This window comes from Pan troglodytes, chromosome 20, assembly GCF_028858775.2.
Source record: "Pan troglodytes isolate AG18354 chromosome 20, NHGRI_mPanTro3-v2.0_pri, whole genome shotgun sequence".
Taxonomy (NCBI): domain Eukaryota; kingdom Metazoa; phylum Chordata; class Mammalia; order Primates; family Hominidae; genus Pan; species Pan troglodytes.
Window position 1 is genome coordinate 35,520,208 of NC_072418.2, and position 17,867 is coordinate 35,538,074.

The following is a 17,867-nucleotide window of genomic DNA, read 5'->3' on the forward strand; positions in this document are numbered from 1 at the left end:
CTTCAAGCGATTCTCTTGCCTCAGCCTCCTGAGTAGAGTAGCTGGGATTACAGGTGCGCACCACCGTGCCCAGCTAATTTTTGTATTTTTAGTAGAGACGAGGTTTTGCCATGTTGGTCAGGCTGTTCTCAAACTCCTGACCTCAGGTGTTCCGCCCATCTCTGCCTCCCAAAGTGCTGGGATTACAAGCATGAGCCACCGCGGCCTGCCATGTGTTTAATAAATGTATAGTAGACATCTGTATAGTCTTCATTTTTAGTTTTCGAGTGTGTATTGTTTTTTAATTATTGAAACTATGTTGTAACAATGATGAAAAATTTTAAATGAAAAACATTACTTAATATTCATTACCCTTAACAAAAAGCAGTTTTCATTTTTCCCTTCCATTCTTCATCCTAAGTGCCTAAATATTTTACTTATTTATGACCCCATTATAGTTAGTTTTTATAATCTACCTTATCTGCTGTTACATACTATGCTTTTTCCATATATACATTTTCACAAAACTTTTATAATTATGTAAGTAGTTATGGTTTTATAATTTCATATTTTTGAAGTTTTTATTCTCTTGATTATTCCACTATTTCCATGCTCCCAACTTTGGATAGTTAGATTGTTTATAATAGTACAGTTAAATCCTAACAGTGCTTACTTATTCTCACTTTAAAGTGGCAATGTAGTGGTATCAGTTCCTTCCTTCTTGGAATTCCCTCAGAGCAATTAAGGAATGTGAAAAATAGATAATCAAGTTCCAGCTTTGATGAAGGGGGCTGCCAAATCCAGTGGCACTCAGAAAGATGCTGAGAGAAGAGTCTGCGGCCAGGCAAGGTGGCTCACGCCTGTAATCCCAGCACTTTGGGAGGCCGAGGTGGGCACATCACTTGAGTTCAGGAGTTCAAGACCAGCCTGGCCAACATGGCAAAACCCTGTCTCTACTAAAAATACAAAAATTAGCCAGGTGTGGTGGTGTACTCCTGTAATCCCAGCTGAAGCAGGAGAATCGCTTGAACCTGGGAGGAGGAGGTTGCAGTGAGTCGAGATTGCACCACTGCACTCCAGCCTGGGTGACAAAGCGAGACTTCATCTCAAAAAAAAAAAAAAAAAAAAAGAGAGGAGTCTGTAAGCTGCAGGGGTCAGATAAAGTGAGTAAAGTGTCGTCCTCCAAAGTTAGTGGCATCTCCTAAGGGGTAAAACCAACAGCACCCTGAGTAGGACCATGGGATGGGTGTGCAGGCAGTAGTGGCAGCCGCTGTCTTGGATCCACTCTGCTATGAAGAACAGCATGCTAGGCAGGCCAGAAGGAGCGATCACAGAGACAAGCCATATTTGTTAAGAGATGGAATTTAAGAGGACAGGAATGAAGGGAGGTAACCTGCATTTCGAAGATCCCCAAAGCTATCAAGTTCTGTTGACTAAAATGAGGAAAAGACTGAAGAACTCACCCTTGTAAACCACCCTATACAATGAAAATTCTTGCTGACCTGAGCTGTGTGCCTGGCCTCACCCCCACATGAACTTCCTGCAAGTAGCTTGTGTAGTAAGAACTTGCCACATTCTGACATAACTGATAAGGAAGGAACTGGGACAAGATTGTCCAGTGATACTGCAACAAAAAAGGGAAGAGAACAACAAGCAGACATCACTGGTGAAGAACAGTCACCAGAATAATTTTACAGTGGAGATGTGGAGGTTGTAACCACTCGTGTCACATTAAAAGATAATCCTTTGCCACTGTGGAAGATGAATACAAAGCAGAAACATAAGAAGGTATGTGCCTTCTTCAAGGGGAAACAGGAAGAGAACAAAAGGAAGTGAAATATGAACTGGCAGACTTTAGACAAGAAATAGAATTACAAAGTAGAATCGTTATAGAAATTATGACCGTCTCAGATGCAACATACAGGAGACTGGAATCCGTAGAATGTACAGAAAGAGCAATGTTGGACAGGACTGAGAGAGGTCAACAAAATGAAAGGAGATTGAATAAAGTGACAGTATGAGAAAGCAAGTGACAATTGAGGAGGACAAAGAGCAGCAAGCATGCATCATTTGTGTCCCAAAAAAAGAGAACGAGAACAATAAATCAGGAAAAACACACACACACACACACACACACACACACACACACGTTTAAAGATGTAATTCAAGGAAACTTTCCAAAAGTAAAAGGAAATTTGAATCTACTAATTGAAGGGGCAGAGCAGGTTCCAGGATAAATTGGCCTAGAAAAATCATTAGCAGGATAGAGTTCTCTGAAGTTGCTGAACTTAAATATGTAAAGAAACCTTTGGACATTCTAGACGAAAAGATCAAGTTACCAATAAGGAGAAACAAAAGTCAACCTAGCATTCAGCTTCTCCACAGTAATGTCTAATGGTCAAAGACCATGAATGATGCCTAGAAAATGCTCAAGTAAAAGAAAGTGATTTACACATTTTAACCCAGTCATTCCATTGCATATAAAGATGGCATACAAACTTTTTTGTTCCTAGAAATATGTACTTTTAAGAATACGTGAAGAAATTGGAAGAGGAAAAACTTCATCCATCCATGAGATACATGGAAAAACAATGACAGAAAGATGCTCAGTGGGGCTCAAATTTATTTAACTATAGGACTAAAACTAAAAATTAGTGATAGAACAAAATGTGTATGATATAAATAATGTTATATTAGGTACAAAAGTAATGTAGGTCTTGTCATTACTTTAATTTTATTTATTTATTTATTTATGAAACAGAGCTTGCTCTGTCACCTAGGCTGGAATGAAGTGGCATGATCTTGGCTCACTGCAACCTCCGCCTTCTGGGTTCAAGCAGTTGTGCCTCAGCCTCCCCAGTACTTGGGATTATAGGCATGCACCACCATGCCCAGCTAATTTTTTTTTTTTTTTTTTTTTTTTTTTTGGGTATTTTTAGTAGAGACAGGGTTTTGCCATGTCAGGCTGTTTGAGACATGCCAGGCTGGTCTCGAACTCCTGAGCTCAGGCAGTCCATCCACTTCTGCCTCCCAAAGTTAGGATTACAGGTGTGAGCCACCATGCCTGGCCGCCATTACTTTTAAATGGCAAAAACCACAATTACTTTTGCACCAACCTAATACACAAGAATGCCAACATAAGTAATAATGTTATAATGCATAATAATAACATAACAGTGTAATACGTATAACACAAGATAAAAGAAGAAGGGGAAGAGAGGGTAAAAGATGGTGGAGGCTGACTGGGCACAGTGGCTCATGCCTGTCATCCCAGCACTTTGGGAGGCCAAGGCGGCAGGATCGCTTGAGCTCAGTAGTTCAAGACAAGCCTGGGCAACATGGTGAAACCCCATCTCTAAAAACAAAAACAATTTGCTGGGCATGGTGGCATGTGCCTATAGTCCCACCTACTCAGGAGACTGAGGTAGGAGGATCACTTGAGTTCAGGACACAGAAGTTGTCATTAGCTAAGATTGTGCCATTGGCCTCCAGCCTGGGTGACAGAATGAGACCACCTCGAAAAAAAAAAGGTTGGGGAGGCCAGCTGGCACAGTGGCTCACAGCTGTCATCTCAGCACTCTGGAGGGCAAAAGGTGGGAGGATTGCTTGAGCCCGGAAGTTCAAGACCAGCCTGGGCAACATAGTGAGATCCCATCTCTACAAAAAATTTTTTAAAAATTAGCTGGGTGTGGTAGTGTGCACCTGCAGCCCCAGTTACTTGGGAAGCTGAGGCAGGAGGGTCAACTGAGCTGGGGAGGTCAAGGCTGCAGTGAGCTGTGATCACACCACTGCACTCTGGTCTGGGCAACAGAGTGAGACCCTGTCTCTAAAAAAAAAAATAAATAAATAAATAAATAAAAATGGATGGGAGTATCCTGATTTCTTTCTCTTTTATAACTGGAAGTCAGAAAGTTTGATTTAAAACTGATAAGACACACAAGCCTGGGCAACATGGTGAAAACTTGTCTCTACTAAAAATACAAAAAAAAAAATTAGCCAGGCTTGGTGGCACACAGCTTACACCCAGCTGCTTGAGAGGGTACAATGGGATGATCACCTGAGCTCAGGAAGCCAAGTCTTCAGTGAGCCAAGATCATGCCGTTGTGCTCCAGCCTGGGCAATGGAGCAAGACCCTGTCTCAAAAACAAAAAAAGATCTCTGTAGATCTTCAAGTTGATCTACAGAGTCAACATGATCCCTCTCAGAATCCCAGGTGGACTTTTCACAGAAATTGACAAGCTAGTCCTAAAATGTATATGGAAACTCAAGGGACTCAGAGTAGCTAAAACAGTTTTGAAAAAGAAGAACAAAGTTGTAAGACTCAAACTTTCTGACTTCAAAACTTACTATACAGCCACAGTAATCAAGACTCTGGTGCTGGCATAAGGATAGACATATAAATCAATGGAATAAAATTGGGAATACAGACATAAATCCTTAGATGGTCAAGTGATTTTCAGCAGGGCACCAGGAAGGACAGTTACGTGGAGAAAGAATAGTCTTCAATAAATGGTCTATAAACAAATGGATATTCACATGCAAAAGAATGAAATTAGACCACTGCCTCACACCATACACAAAAATTAACTCAAGATGGATCATAGGCCTAAATGTCTAAAACTATAAAACATTTAGAAGAAAATATGCAAATGAATCTTTTGTAACTGTGGAGTAGGCCAAAACTTCATAGAGACCACACTAAAAACACATGATTAAAAATAAATAAATAAATTGGTGTTCATCAAAATTAGACATATTTGTACTCCAAAGTACACCATCAGACCAGGTGCTGTGGCTCATGCCTGTAATCTCAGCAGTTTGGAGGCCAAGGCAGGCAGATCACTTGAGGTCAGGAGTTCAAGACCAGCCGGGCCAAAATAGTAAAACCCTGTATCTATTAAAAATACAAAAATTAGCCAGGCGTGATGGCACACATCTGTAGTCCCAGCTACTAGGGAGACTGAGACAGAAGGATCACTTGAACCCGGGAGGCAGAGGTTGCAGTGAGCTGAGATGGCGCCACTGTGCTCCATCGTGGGTAACAGAGCGAGACTGTCTCAAAAAAAAAAAAAAGAAAAAAATTAAGACTCAAAAGTCAAAATTATTCCTTGATCCATGGGCTGTAGAATAGATTTTGTGTTAGCAGGCATGAAAATAACACAGATAACCAGATGCATTATCAATGAGCAGTAGTATTTTGAAAAGAATTTTTTTTTTCTGTGTAGTAGATCTCAACAGTGGGCCTAAAATAGTAAATCATGCTGTCAACACATGTGCTGTCAACACATGGGCTGTCATCCAGGTTTTGTTGTCCATCTTTAGAGCACAAGCAGAGTAGATTTCACATCATTCTTAATAAGGACCCTAGGATTTTCAGAATGGTAAGTGAACATTGGCTTCAACTTAAAGCCACCAGCTGTATTAGCCCCTAATGAGAGTCAGCCTATGCTCTGAAGCTTTGAAGTCAGGCATTGACTTCTCTTGAGCTGTAAAAGTCCGAGATGGCATCTTCTTCCAATAGAAGGCTGTTTCATCTACATTGAGTATCTGTTGTTTAATGTAGGCACCTTCATCAGCGATCTTAGCTGGATCTTCTGGATGACTTGCTGCAGCTTTTCCATCAGCACTTTCAGCTTCACCTTGCACTTGTATGTTAGGGAGATGGCTACTTCCCCTCAACCTCATGAACCAACCTCTGCTAGCTTCCAGCTTTTCTTCTGCAGCTTCCTCACCTCTCTAGCCTTCACAGAATTGAAGAGAGGGCCTTGCTCTGGATTAGGCGTTGGCTTAAGAGAATGTTTTAGATGGTTTGATTTTCCATCAGAGCATTAGACTTTCCCCGTATCAGCAATGAGGCTGTTTTTCATTCTTATCATTGGTGCGTTCACTGGAGTAGCACTTTTAATTTCCTTCCATAACTTTTCCTTTGTGTTAACAACTTGGCTCTTTGGCACAGGAGGCCTAGTTTTTGGTCTCTCTCAACTTTCGACATGCTTACCTCACTAACTTATCATCTCTAGCTTTCCATTTAAAGTGAGAGATGTGCCACACTTCCTTTCGATGCTTAGAGGCTATTGTAAAGTTATTAATTCTGATATTATTGTGTCTCAGGGAGCAGAGAGGCCTGGGGAGAGGAAATGAGACAGAAGAATGACAGAGCTGTCAGAACACACACATTTCAGTTCACCGTCTTACATGGGTGTGGTTTATTGTGCCCCAAAACAGTTACAGTAGTATTAATAACATCAAAGATCACTGATCCCAGATCCCATGACAGGTACAATAATAAAGAAAAATGTGAAATATTGGAAGAATTACCAAAATGTGACAGAGACAAAAAGTGAGCAATAGCTGTTGCAGAAATGGTGTTGATAGTTGTTTGATGCATAGTTGCCACTAAGTTTCAATTTGTAAAAATGCATTATCTGCAAAGGGCGGGAAAGTGAGGCACAGTGAGATGAGGCGTGCCTGAAGTCGTTTCCCTTTGTTTACAATGTGTTCTTTCTTTGGTGTTTCGTTGTTTGTTTGTTTGTTTGTTTGTTTGTTTTTGAGGCAGGATCTCGCTCTGTCTCCCAGTCTGGAGTGCAGAGGTGCGATCTCGGCTCACTGTAGCCTCGACTTCCTGAGCTCAGGTGATTCTCCCACTGCAACCCCTCAAGTAGCTGGAACTACAGGGGCATACCACCATGCCCAGCTAATTTTTTATATTTTTAGTACAGCCTGGGTCTTGCCATGTTGCCTAGGCTGGTCTTAAAGTCCTGGGCTTAAGTAATCCACCTACCTCGGCCTTCCAAAGTGCTGGGGTTATAAGCGTGAGCCACCGCACCCCCGCATTCTTCTTTCTTGTTGGAACATAAACATCTTTCAGTCAAATACTAAATTCTTGCACCTTTTTGTTTCCCCAGCAAATAAATATGCAGTGATAAGGAAGGCAGTTCTCCTTTGGCTATAAGCACCAACATCACTCTTTCTTTTTAGTCTTTTTTCCTTGTGCTAACATTTTCCACTGTTACTCTTATTTACTTGATATTGCCGAATTTGCATGTCTTCCCATTGAATACTCCTGCAAAGCAAGGAGACTTTAGAATAGATAGGGGTAATCCACACAATAGTAGTACAGTAGTGCTAAGACTGCTGATTGCCTGAGTGTGGGCCCAGTGGAAGAACTGTCACTTCAGTAGCAGACTGCCCTCCTCACAAGCCCTGCTTGGCACTTCTCACATGCCACGGCTTTAATCAACTCTGGGGCAAGAATCATTCCCCTCTAACAGATGGACATGAATTTAACCAGACAATAAACCATGTATGTGCCATAAATATGTTTGTTGAGGGCATGATTCCCAGTACAGAACTTTAAGAACAGCTGTCTTATGGGCTACTATTTCTTGGTGAGATGATTTGTTAACCTAATTCTGAAACAGATTACATTTATAAAGTTAATTTTTCGGTGGCTTCCCCACTACTAGCAGTCTAATTATTTTGGGGGACAATTTTTGTAAACAAATCTTTTTTTTTTTTTTTTTTTTTTTTTTTTTTTTTTTTTTTTTTTGAGACAGAGTTTCACTCCATCACCCAGGCTGGAGTGCAGTGCCGGGATCTCAGCTGACTGCAACTTCCACCTCCCGGGTTCAAGCAATTCTCATGCCTCAGCCTCCCAAGCAGCTGGAATTACAGACATGCACCACAATGCCCAGCTAATTTTTGTATTTTTAGTAAAGACGGGGTTTCACCATGTTGGCCAGGCTCGTCTCAAACTCCTGACCTCAGGTGATCTGCCCACCTCGGCTTCCCAAAGTGTTGGGATTACAGATGTGAGCCACCGCGCCTGGCCTGTAAACAGAACTTTTTTACGTGAGTTGTTCTTGTTTTTTTTAAACATGAGTTGTTTTGTTTTTTTTAAAAAAAGCAAGAGGAGAAAGACTTCAGGACCATTGCGATAGATGTAGGGACCACTGCAATGAGGTCTTGCAGTGGTGGAGAGAGATTGTACTCAACTTCTAGTACATCATGGGTGAGTAGGAATAGGCAGCCAAGGAGCGGATTGGGGTCAGTGGCTGGGAAATGAGTAAGAGGAACCACTGGGATGCGGAGGATCCTGGCTCAACCAGGCTTAGAGGGTGCTTGCTAAAGGCAGGCCAGAGTGACCAGACATTATGTGGGGGATCTATTTACGTGAGATTTTTAAAAAGCTAATTTGATGTTTCCTTTCCAAATTTGGTGTCATTTGTCTCAAAGGACTCTAGCCTTTTGGGCATTGCCAGCAACTTGTCTGAGTGCCTGTGGGGAATGTGATCATTTATTGTGAGCAGTCATTTTTTTTTTGTACATCTATTAAATTGCTATATACACTGTTACTTCAATGGTTTTAGCTGTACAGTTTTTTTTTGTTGTTGTTGTTTTTGTTGTTGTTGTTTGTTTGTTTTGAGACGGAGTCTCACTCTGTCTCCCAGGCTGGAGTGCAGTGGTGCGATCTCAGCTCACTGCAACCTCTGCCCTCCGAGTTCAAGTGATTCTCCTGCCTCAGCCTCCTGAGTAGCTGGGATTACAGGCGCCTGCCACCGCGCTCGGCTAATTTTTTGTATTTTTAGTAGAGACGGGGTTTCACCATCTTGGCCAGGCTGGTCGTGAACTCCTGACCTCATGATCCACCCGCCTCAGCCTCCCAAAGTGCTGGGATTACAGGCGTGAGCCCCACCACACCTGGCCAGCTGTACAGTTCTTTATAAATACAAGTCTTTTGTCTTTCTACTTCTTTCTGTCATTATCTTCGAAGATGTTTTCGTTCTGTCAACATTGCATTCCCCATGGAACCTGTGCAAATTGAATATGAAGTATTTGTTCGTTTTGCATTCTTTAGAGGATAACTACTATTGGTGTATATTTTCATGGGTGTGATCTACCAAGCGAAGTATAAATTGCTGTAAAACTGGAAAAGTGTTTGAATGAGTGAAGCAGATGTTCTCTTAGCATGAAGCAGATGTAAAACTTGCAAGTGTCTGTCTAATAAAGTATAGCATTTGGTTCTGTACAGCTGGTGCTAGATTACCAATTAATCATGTTTGAATGCATTTTTACTAATTAGGTCCCCCTCTGTTCTTTATGCATTCTGGCTATATTAAAGGGAGAGATGGGACACAAAAGCTTTCTACCTTTAGTACTTTGAGCAGTGTTTTTTCTTATTCCCTGGTCTTTTATTCTTAGAACCATATAATTCACTCTTTCATTCTTTATTGGCTCTCCAGTTTGATTTGGGATGTAGGTGTGACAGGATTTTCACACTCCTCAGGTGCCTTTGAACACTTTAAGGAAGCTAGAGAAAAGAAAAATAATGTAATTAATGTTGTTGTTGTTGTTCTTAATTTGCATGGACAAAAGCTAGTATTTGCTCAGTTAACATCAATTCATAGCCTCTGTGGTTATTTGAATGAGTAGGAGTTTGAACATTCTAGAAACGAGTGATACCAGGTTGGTTTTAAGTTCTCAAAAGCAATAGAGCACGTTTTCTCAAAGATAAAAAATGAGTGGATTAAAGTAACTACCCAGAAGAGTTGCCTTTACTGCTATGAAAGATACAACACAAATCACTAGCAATGAAAGTTTAAAAAGCTGTATCATTATGTAGTAGCCTTTTTATAACGCAAGTGTGTTATTGAAATTAAATTTTAGGCCCAGGCACTGTGCTTCTGTCTGTAATCCCAGCACTTTGGGAGGCCACGGCAGGAGGATCACTTAAGCTCAGGAGTTCAAGACCAGCCTGGGCAACATGGCAAAACCCTACCTCTACAAAAAATACAGAAATTAGGTGGACATAGTGGCATGTGCCTGTAGTCCCAGCTACTTGGAAGCCGAGAGGATCACTTGACCCTGACACGCAAAGGCTACGATGAGCCGTGATCATGCCACCATACTCAGCCTGGGTGACAGAGTGAGACCCTGTCTCCAAAAAAAAATAAATAAATTTCAGAACCTGATGGTCCTTTTTTTAAATGCTTGATTTCCCCAGGATAAATTGGTTTTCTGTGAAAGGAAGTTCAATATATAAGATTTGCTACCCTACCTCCCATTTTTCTAAAAGGAATTAACAAACAATGATAAAAAGATTTAGAGGGTAGCAGAAATATATTAAATAAATAATTTCTAAGTCTGAAGATAATAGCATGAATGGTTCTTTCTTATTTATTTATTTATTTATTTTTTGAGGCAGGGTCGCTCTATCATCCAGGCTGGAGTGGCTTGATCATGGCTCACAGCAGCCTCAGCCTCCCAGTAGGCTGAGTCTCAATCGATCCTCCTTCCTCAACCTCCCCAGTTGCTGGGAGTTCAGGTGCATGCCACTATGCCTGGCTACTTTTTTTTTTTTTTTTTTGTAGAGACAGGGTTTTGCCATGTTGCCCAGGCTGGTCTTGAACTCCTGAGCTCAAGCAATCCACCCACTTAAGCCTCCCAAAGTGCATGGCTATAGGCATGAGCCACCGCACCCAGCCTGAGTGGTTCTTTTAATGAGATGTTTATTACCATTTGAAAATTAGTTGGAGTTAGGGGGAAGCAAAATGAGTTAAAAGAAGTTCATCAGCTAGAAAATGAGATGTTCAGTATTTATCACTTTCCCCCATTGGGTTTGTGGAATGTGGATCTGCTATAATATGAAAAAGAATGGCCGGGTGCAGTGGCTCACGCCTGTAATCCCAGCACTTTGGGAGGCCGAGGCAGATGGATCACCTGAGGTCGGGAGTTCAAGACCAGCCTGACCAACATGGAGAAACCCCATCTCTACTAAAAATACCAAATTAGCCGAACTTTTACAGGTACAGGTTAAGTATCCCTCATCTGAAATGCTTGGGGCCAGAAGTGTCTTGTATTTCAGATTTTGGATTATTTGCATATATATAATGAGAAATCTTGGGGATAGGATTCAGGTGTAAAGATGAAATTCATTTATGTTTTATGTATACCTTATGCACATAGCCCGAAGGTGATTTTATACAATATAGTTCATAAAACAAAGTTTGTAGACACTGAACCATCAGAAAACAAAGGTGTCACTATCTCAACCATCCCAGTGGACAGTCTATGGTTATTCGTCATCACCATTGTTCCTGACTCTGAATTTACATGGTGCCTTTATAAGTAATCATTTTGTTATACTTATTCGCACATAAGTACGTAACAATAAAAAAATATGACATACCATCAATACGGTGAAAAAAATAACACTTTCAGGGTAACTTGTGGCATCGTGTTGGCTCTCAGAAGGTATCCAATTTTAAAGTATTTCATTTGGATTTCAGCTTTTCAGGTTAGGGCTGCTCAACCTATAAATAAAGTGTATCATCTAACAGTATTAATTGGATTATTCCAGAAAGTCTTCCGTGTCATTGTTGCCCATTGCTTCTATGTTTTATAGTAATAATTTAAATTTAATAAAAGTATCTTGTAACTAAATTGGCTAATAGCTATTTAAGTTTTCAGTTCTTCTAGGGTTGAATACTTATCTAAAAGCAGTTTAAATATTTCATATATCCATTTACCTGCATAAACCTCTTCCCACCAGGGTTACGCTTGTCAGAGTAAAATTCATGTGTCTACCTTATTTGACTACAAATGCCTTTTATTCTTAGAATAAAATGAAAATGATTGATCTTATGTAATATTGGTAGCTTTTAGGTAGGTGTCTAATGCAATTATATTTCTTTTCATTTTTTTTTGTGCCATCCCTGTTTTGTGTCTCACTGATATTACATAGGAATGGTGATGTATTCTTTAAAATTTTTTTTAAGATTAAACATTCACTAAAGTACAGAATAGTAGGACAGACTCCCATGTATCCCTCACTCAGCTTTAACAGTGATCAGCCTTCCATTCTTGTTTGCCAAGATTTTTTGAGACTGTATTTTCAGAGTTTTTTCTCTTTCAAGTTGCAGTTATGTATCCTTTCTACAGTAACAATATGTATTTAAACAAAACTAGGTCACATAAACCCATAGGATCTAACTCTGTTTTAGGAAGTGGAGCGAGAAATCTCATTCAGAACAGAGTGTGGCCTGTATTACTCCTACTACAAGCAGATGCTGCAGGCTCCAACCCTCGTGCAAGGTAATTACAACTGATAGTTTCATTTGGGGTCTCCTGCATTTTTTTCAATATTTTAGTCAGAAGTACTGTGCACTAAAAACCACTTAAATGCTCTCTAGAACATGTGTAGTTTTTCCGTGCTAATGTCTAATCATTTCATGAAAATGTTTTTTGCTCTGGAAGAAGTTATGTAATACTTTTTTTTTTTTTTTTTTTTTTTTTTTTTTTTTTTTTTGAGACGGAGTCTCGCTCAGTCGCCCAGGCTGGAGTGCAGTGGCGCGATCTCGGCTCACTGCAAGCTCCGCCTCCCGGGTTCACGCCATTCTCCTGCCTCAGCCTCCCGAGTAGCTGGGACTACAGGCGCCCGCTACCACGCCCGGCTAATTTTTTGTATTTTTAGTAGAGACGGGGTTTCACCGTGTTAGCCAGGATGGTCTCGATCTCCTGACCTTGTGATCCGCCCGCCTCGGCCTCCCAAAGTGCTGGGATTACAGGCGTGAGCCACCGCGCCCGGCATGTAATACTTTATATAACCCTCCTCTCTTTGCCTTCCAGCTCTGTTCCATCCCAAAAGTAATATCTTTGCAATTTCATGGTTTTGTTGCTGAATTTTCTCATGATCATTTTGGAGGAGGTCTTTGCAGGTGAAAGGAGTATTGTCTGAGAACAGGAGGCATTTTGGTAACACAAATGAAAATTACAGTTGTCCCTCTTGTCCCCAGTGCCCCATTCATTCCTTTATTTCACAGTTGCCATTTTCCTGCATTTTTACTTCCCCTAAGTGGGTTAGACCCCACACTCTGCCTTTACTCCATCTAATGAAAGCCCCAACATGGATCTCTTCTACCTAATACATACTTGATCGGCTTAGCATGAGTGCATGTGACAGAAAACTGCTCTTTTATAGGCTTTATTTGGAGTCAGCTTTGACATTTTTGGTGGCAGTTATTCCTAAATTATTTTTTTGCTGTTGTTTTTGAGACAGGGTCTCACTCTGTCGTCCAGGCTGGAGTGCAGTGATATGACCATAGCTCGCTGTAGTCTCAATCTCCCAGCCTCAAGCAGTCCTCCTGCCTCAGCCTCTCAAGTAGCTGGGACTACGGGTGTGCACTACCACGTTCATTTTTTGTTTTGTTTTGTTTCTCTGTGGAGACGAAGTCTCACTGTGTTGCCCAGGCTGGTCTCAAACTCCTGAGCTCAAGTGATCCTCCTGCCTCAGCCTCCCAGCATGTTGGAATTATAGGCATGAGCCACCGCGCCCAGCCCATAAGTGATGTTTTTTACTTGTAGTTTTATCACCTAGGAGACATGACATTTTGGTTATCTTTGGTTTTGTGCCATAAAAATTAATGAGTTGGTCCCAGTGTTGATAGCCAGATTCATCCATAATAAGGGTAATTAATCACCAGCCCTTCACTTAGTGGTTTTAGCAGCCATTGATAATTATCGTCTGTAGTTCTTATTTCAGAGGGGATGCAAATTAGTGACCTTCTAATTCTGTCATTCCTGCTGTATTTATTAGTTGGAACTCTGTTATATAGAAAACCTTCTCGTTAATTGTTTGGCTACCTTGCAGTACAGTTTATACAAGAAAGGCAGGCTTAGTATTCATTTTTTCCCCATACAATCAAACCTTGTTATTCACAGATTCCATAGTTGCAAAATCTTTTACTTCCTAAAATGTATTTATAACCCTAAAATCAGCATTAATAGTACTTTCACAGTCATTCATGGACACGTCCAGAGCAACAGAATACTTTAGCCTCTGGCATGCGTGTTTCCCACAGAGACTGAATGAGGCAACACTCTGCCTCCTTGTCTCGGCTCTCACACTGCAGTGTCCTTTTCAGAAAGTCTGTTTTATGCCATGTCCTTTGCATTGTTTTGCTGTTTGTTGAAGTTTAAAATGATCCTCCGAGCCTGGGCGCAGTGGCTCACTCCTGTAGTCCCAGCACTTTGGGAGGCCGAGGCGGATGGATCACCTGAGGTCGGGAGTTCGAGACCAGCCTGACCAACATGGAGAAACCCCGTCTCTACTAAAAATACAAAAAAATTAGCCAGGCGTAGTGGCGCATGCCTGTAATTCCAGCTACTCCGGAGGCTGAGGCAGGAGAATCGCTTAAACCTGGGAGGCGGAGGTTGCAGTGAGCCGAGATCACGCTACTGCACTCCAGCCTGGGCGACAGAGCGAGACTCCGTCTCAAAATAAAAAAGTAAAAAAATTAACTAATTAATTAAAACACGACAGACTCTTAAATGGCAGAAATTTATTTTCTCACAATTCAGGAGGCTGGAAGTCTGAGGTTAGGGAGCCACATGGTCAGGTTCTAGGGAGGGCTCTCTTCCTGGCTTGCAGACAGCCACCTTCTTGCTGTGTCCTTACATGGCAGAAAGAGAAGAGCAAGTTCTCTGGTGTCTCTTCTTGTAAGGCCACTAATCCCATCACGAGGGCCCATAACTGTCCAACTCTTAGGTTGGAGAGTTATCCATCCATAACACTCCTGTGTTAGACTTTAGGCTTGCCATAATGTAATACCACAGACTGCGTGGCTTAAACAACAGAGATTTTTCTCTCCCTTTTGGAGGCTAGAAGTCCAAGATCCACCTGCTGTTAGGATTGGTTTCTATTGAGGCCTCTCTTCCTGGCTTTGTAGATGCCCTTTTGTTGCTGTGTCCTCACATAGCCTTTCCCTCTGTGCAAATGCAGAGAGAGCACAAGGGCAAGCTCTTGTCTGTTCCTCTTATAAGAACACCAGTCCTATCAGATTAAGACCCCACCCATGTGACCTCACTTACCCTTTATTACCTCCTGTAGGCCCTGTCTCCAAGAACAGTCATATTAGGGCTTCGGGCTTCAGCATACAAATTTGTGGGGGACACATTTCAGTCCACAGCACCTCCTATTGAGGGACATCTGGGTTGTTTTGGATCAATCTTTTGCTGGTACAAATGGTGCTGCATGAGTGACCTTGTGCCAATGTCATTTTGTATTTTTGCCAGCCTTTGTGTGGGATTGATTCCTAGACACGGGCTTTCTAGGTCAAAGGGTAAATTCATATGTGATTTTGCTGGATACTGCAAAATTCCTCTCCATAGAGATGACACCATTTTGTATTCCCAACTGTAGTATATAGGAGTCTACTTTTTTATAATCTCACAGAGTGTATTGTAAAACTTTTTTTGCAAAGGCAGTAGGTGAGAACTAGCATCCCTCAGGGTAGTTTTAATTTGCACTGTTTTAATAGGAGCAAGGTTGAGCATCTTCTCCTGTGTGGAAGGACTGTGTGCATGTTTTCTTCTGTGAACTATCCATTCATGCCTTGGATTAATTAGCCTGGTTACAGTGACAGAGGACCTCTGTGGCTGTGGATCTCTATAACAGCAGGTCAAGTTCTCCTTCATCCTTCTCATGACATGTCTGCTGTGAGGGAGCTGCAGCTCTGGTCTGCCCCCAACATCTGCGCATTCAAGCCCTATTTGGAATGTGCCAGTGTCGTGGCAGAGGGCAAGAGCAAGAGCTGGTAGAAACATGCCTTGTCTTCTAAAGCCTCTGCTCAGCTATGGCTTACATCCACTTACATGCCACTGGTTAGAGCACATGGCCAAAGCCGTTCTGGGGAGTGGAGAAGGAAGGCCATGTATACTCTCCCAAAGGAGATACTGCAGGTTGCATGGCAGGAGGGCAGGGTGGAGAAATGTGAAATCCTCTTGCCCACATTTCTAGAGAAGGACCTTGTGGTGGTGGTGGTGGTGGTGGTGGTGGTGGTGGTGGTGGTTTCATTCCAGTTACAAAAGTTTTAATTTACCTATGTTTGTGTAAATGTTTAAATGATGTCCATCGAATATGTGGTAAGCTCTTTGAGGGCAGGAGTATGTTTTTTTTGCTTACTCTTATATCCCCAATGCCTACCACAGTCTCTAGCACTTACTAAACAATCTGTGCATAGTTTTGAATGAGTGAATAATTATGAGTGTAATTATTTTCTTCCTGACTTTTCACATATCTATCTTAGGTTTTCATGGCCTAATATATGATAATAAAACTGAATCTATGAAGACAATTAACCTCCTTCAGCGAATGAATATTTACCAAGAGGTTTTTCTCAGTATTTTATATAGAGTTCTACCCATACAGGTATGTTTTGTGATATTGAATTATTAATATCAGATGAAAGTCAAAGTCTGCCATTTTGAGCTGAAAGTTATCACATCTGTCTTTCTGATCTTCAACTGGTTTAGTAGAAAATCAGCAATACTATATTTTTTTTCCATGTATATTATGAACTTTATAAGATACTGCTTTTTATTTACATAGGATATAAGGTTTTTGTACACAGATGCTTCCTGGCTTATGTATGTATGCGGTCTAGAAGCTAATAAATATTTTCATTTGCTCTCTGTAATCAGGAGTGATTACACATTCACTCCTGATGGATCTTTGAGAGAAAAAATTTGTAAAGTCAGCAAATCACAATGACCACTTCTCATGTGAATGACGTCTCATCGGACAAAGTTAGGTATAAAACTTTCTAGAGTAAAGAGTGAAGCCAGACCTGTCACGGACTTCCTTCCCCTGTCTCTTCTCGGTGGTGGGAAGAAAGGCTACCCGAACACTTCTCTAATAGATGAAAGGGGTGTGGGCTTGCTGCTTGGAATTAGGGGCAAGCTCCTGCATATTGTATTCCTACTGTCATGTTTTAAATGGCAATGAGGAGGGTTAGGGCTCACCTGACAAACATGTTTTATTGTTCCCTTTTACAGAAATATTTAGAGCCGGTTTATTTTTATATTTACACCTTATTTGGGCTCCAGGCGATCTATGTCACAGCTCTCTACATAACCAGCTGGCTACTCAGTGGTACGTGGCTGTCAGGACTGTTGGCAGCTTTCTGGTATGTCACAAATAGGTGAGTTGGAGTCAGTATGCTTCTTTTTTTTCCAAAATATAAGTAAAAATGAAGTCACTTCATTTCCAGCTCAGAGAAATTTCTTCTGCCACATTTGTTTGGTTGGGAGCAGTTTCTCTTTGGTTTGCCTGGTGGTTTACTCAATTTTTCTTATTTAGTTAGGGAGAAAGTGCTACTTACATGTAATTCCAGCTGAGGAACAGAGAGCATTGAATTGCATATCAAGAAAATCATTCATAATAATCCCAAACCTATTATCTGTTTGCTGGGTGATCAAGATTTCTCCAGCCACATATCTCATCTCTTAAAGGGTTTTTTTAAATTGGCAAATAATAATTGTACATATTCATGGGCTACATAGTGATATTTCAATACATATAGAGTGTATAGTGATCAGATCAAGGTAATTAATGTATCAGTCATTAAAAAGTTTTTTGGGGTTTTTTTTTTTTGCTGTTTTTTAAAGCCAATGAAGATTTTTAAAAATTTTATTTATTTAGGGGTTGTTTTTGTTTTTTGTAGAGACAGGATCTCCCTATGTTGCCCAGGCTGGTCTTGAACTCCTGGCTTCAAGCAGTCCTCCCACCTTGGCCTCCCAAAATATCAAGATTACAGGCATGAGCTACTGTGCCTTGCCTAAAAAGTTTTAATTATATCTTCACTATCAACCCTAATAGGGTTGTGTATGGCTCTCAGTTAGTAGAGCTTAAAGATAAAATGCAAGGGCATTTTTGCCTTATTTAATATCTACTATTATAAGCAGTAGAGCCTTATGAAATCACATTTTAAAAAAACATATTCAAGATCATTAAATTATTGCCTGACCTATAATGGCAATACCAGTATTCAATAGGAGTCTTAAAACTTGAACATGAGTTCTAATACAGGTTTTATTTTGTAAGTCTAAGC

General features: G+C 40.9%; 1 protein-coding gene across 13 annotated transcripts in view; it reads left to right on the plus strand.

Moving 5' to 3' along the window:
• Positions 1–17,867, plus strand: part of DPY19L3 (dpy-19 like C-mannosyltransferase 3) — an 80,406-nt gene that overhangs the window by 14,926 nt on the left and 47,613 nt on the right. For 5 of the 13 annotated variants that reach the window (XM_016935608.4, XM_063801482.1, XM_512562.9 and 2 more), the window contains exons 4-6: positions 11,982–12,072; positions 16,065–16,186; positions 16,813–16,958. In XM_016935608.4, coding sequence (XP_016791097.2) covers positions 11,982–12,072; positions 16,065–16,186; positions 16,813–16,958 — 359 coding nt within the window. Of the gene's footprint in view, positions 1–7,535; positions 7,831–11,981; positions 12,073–15,354; positions 15,437–16,064; positions 16,187–16,812; positions 16,959–17,867 lie in introns of those variants that run through there. The other 8 variants (XR_010153808.1, XR_010153809.1, XM_054673823.2 and 5 more) reach the window with 4 other exon arrangements.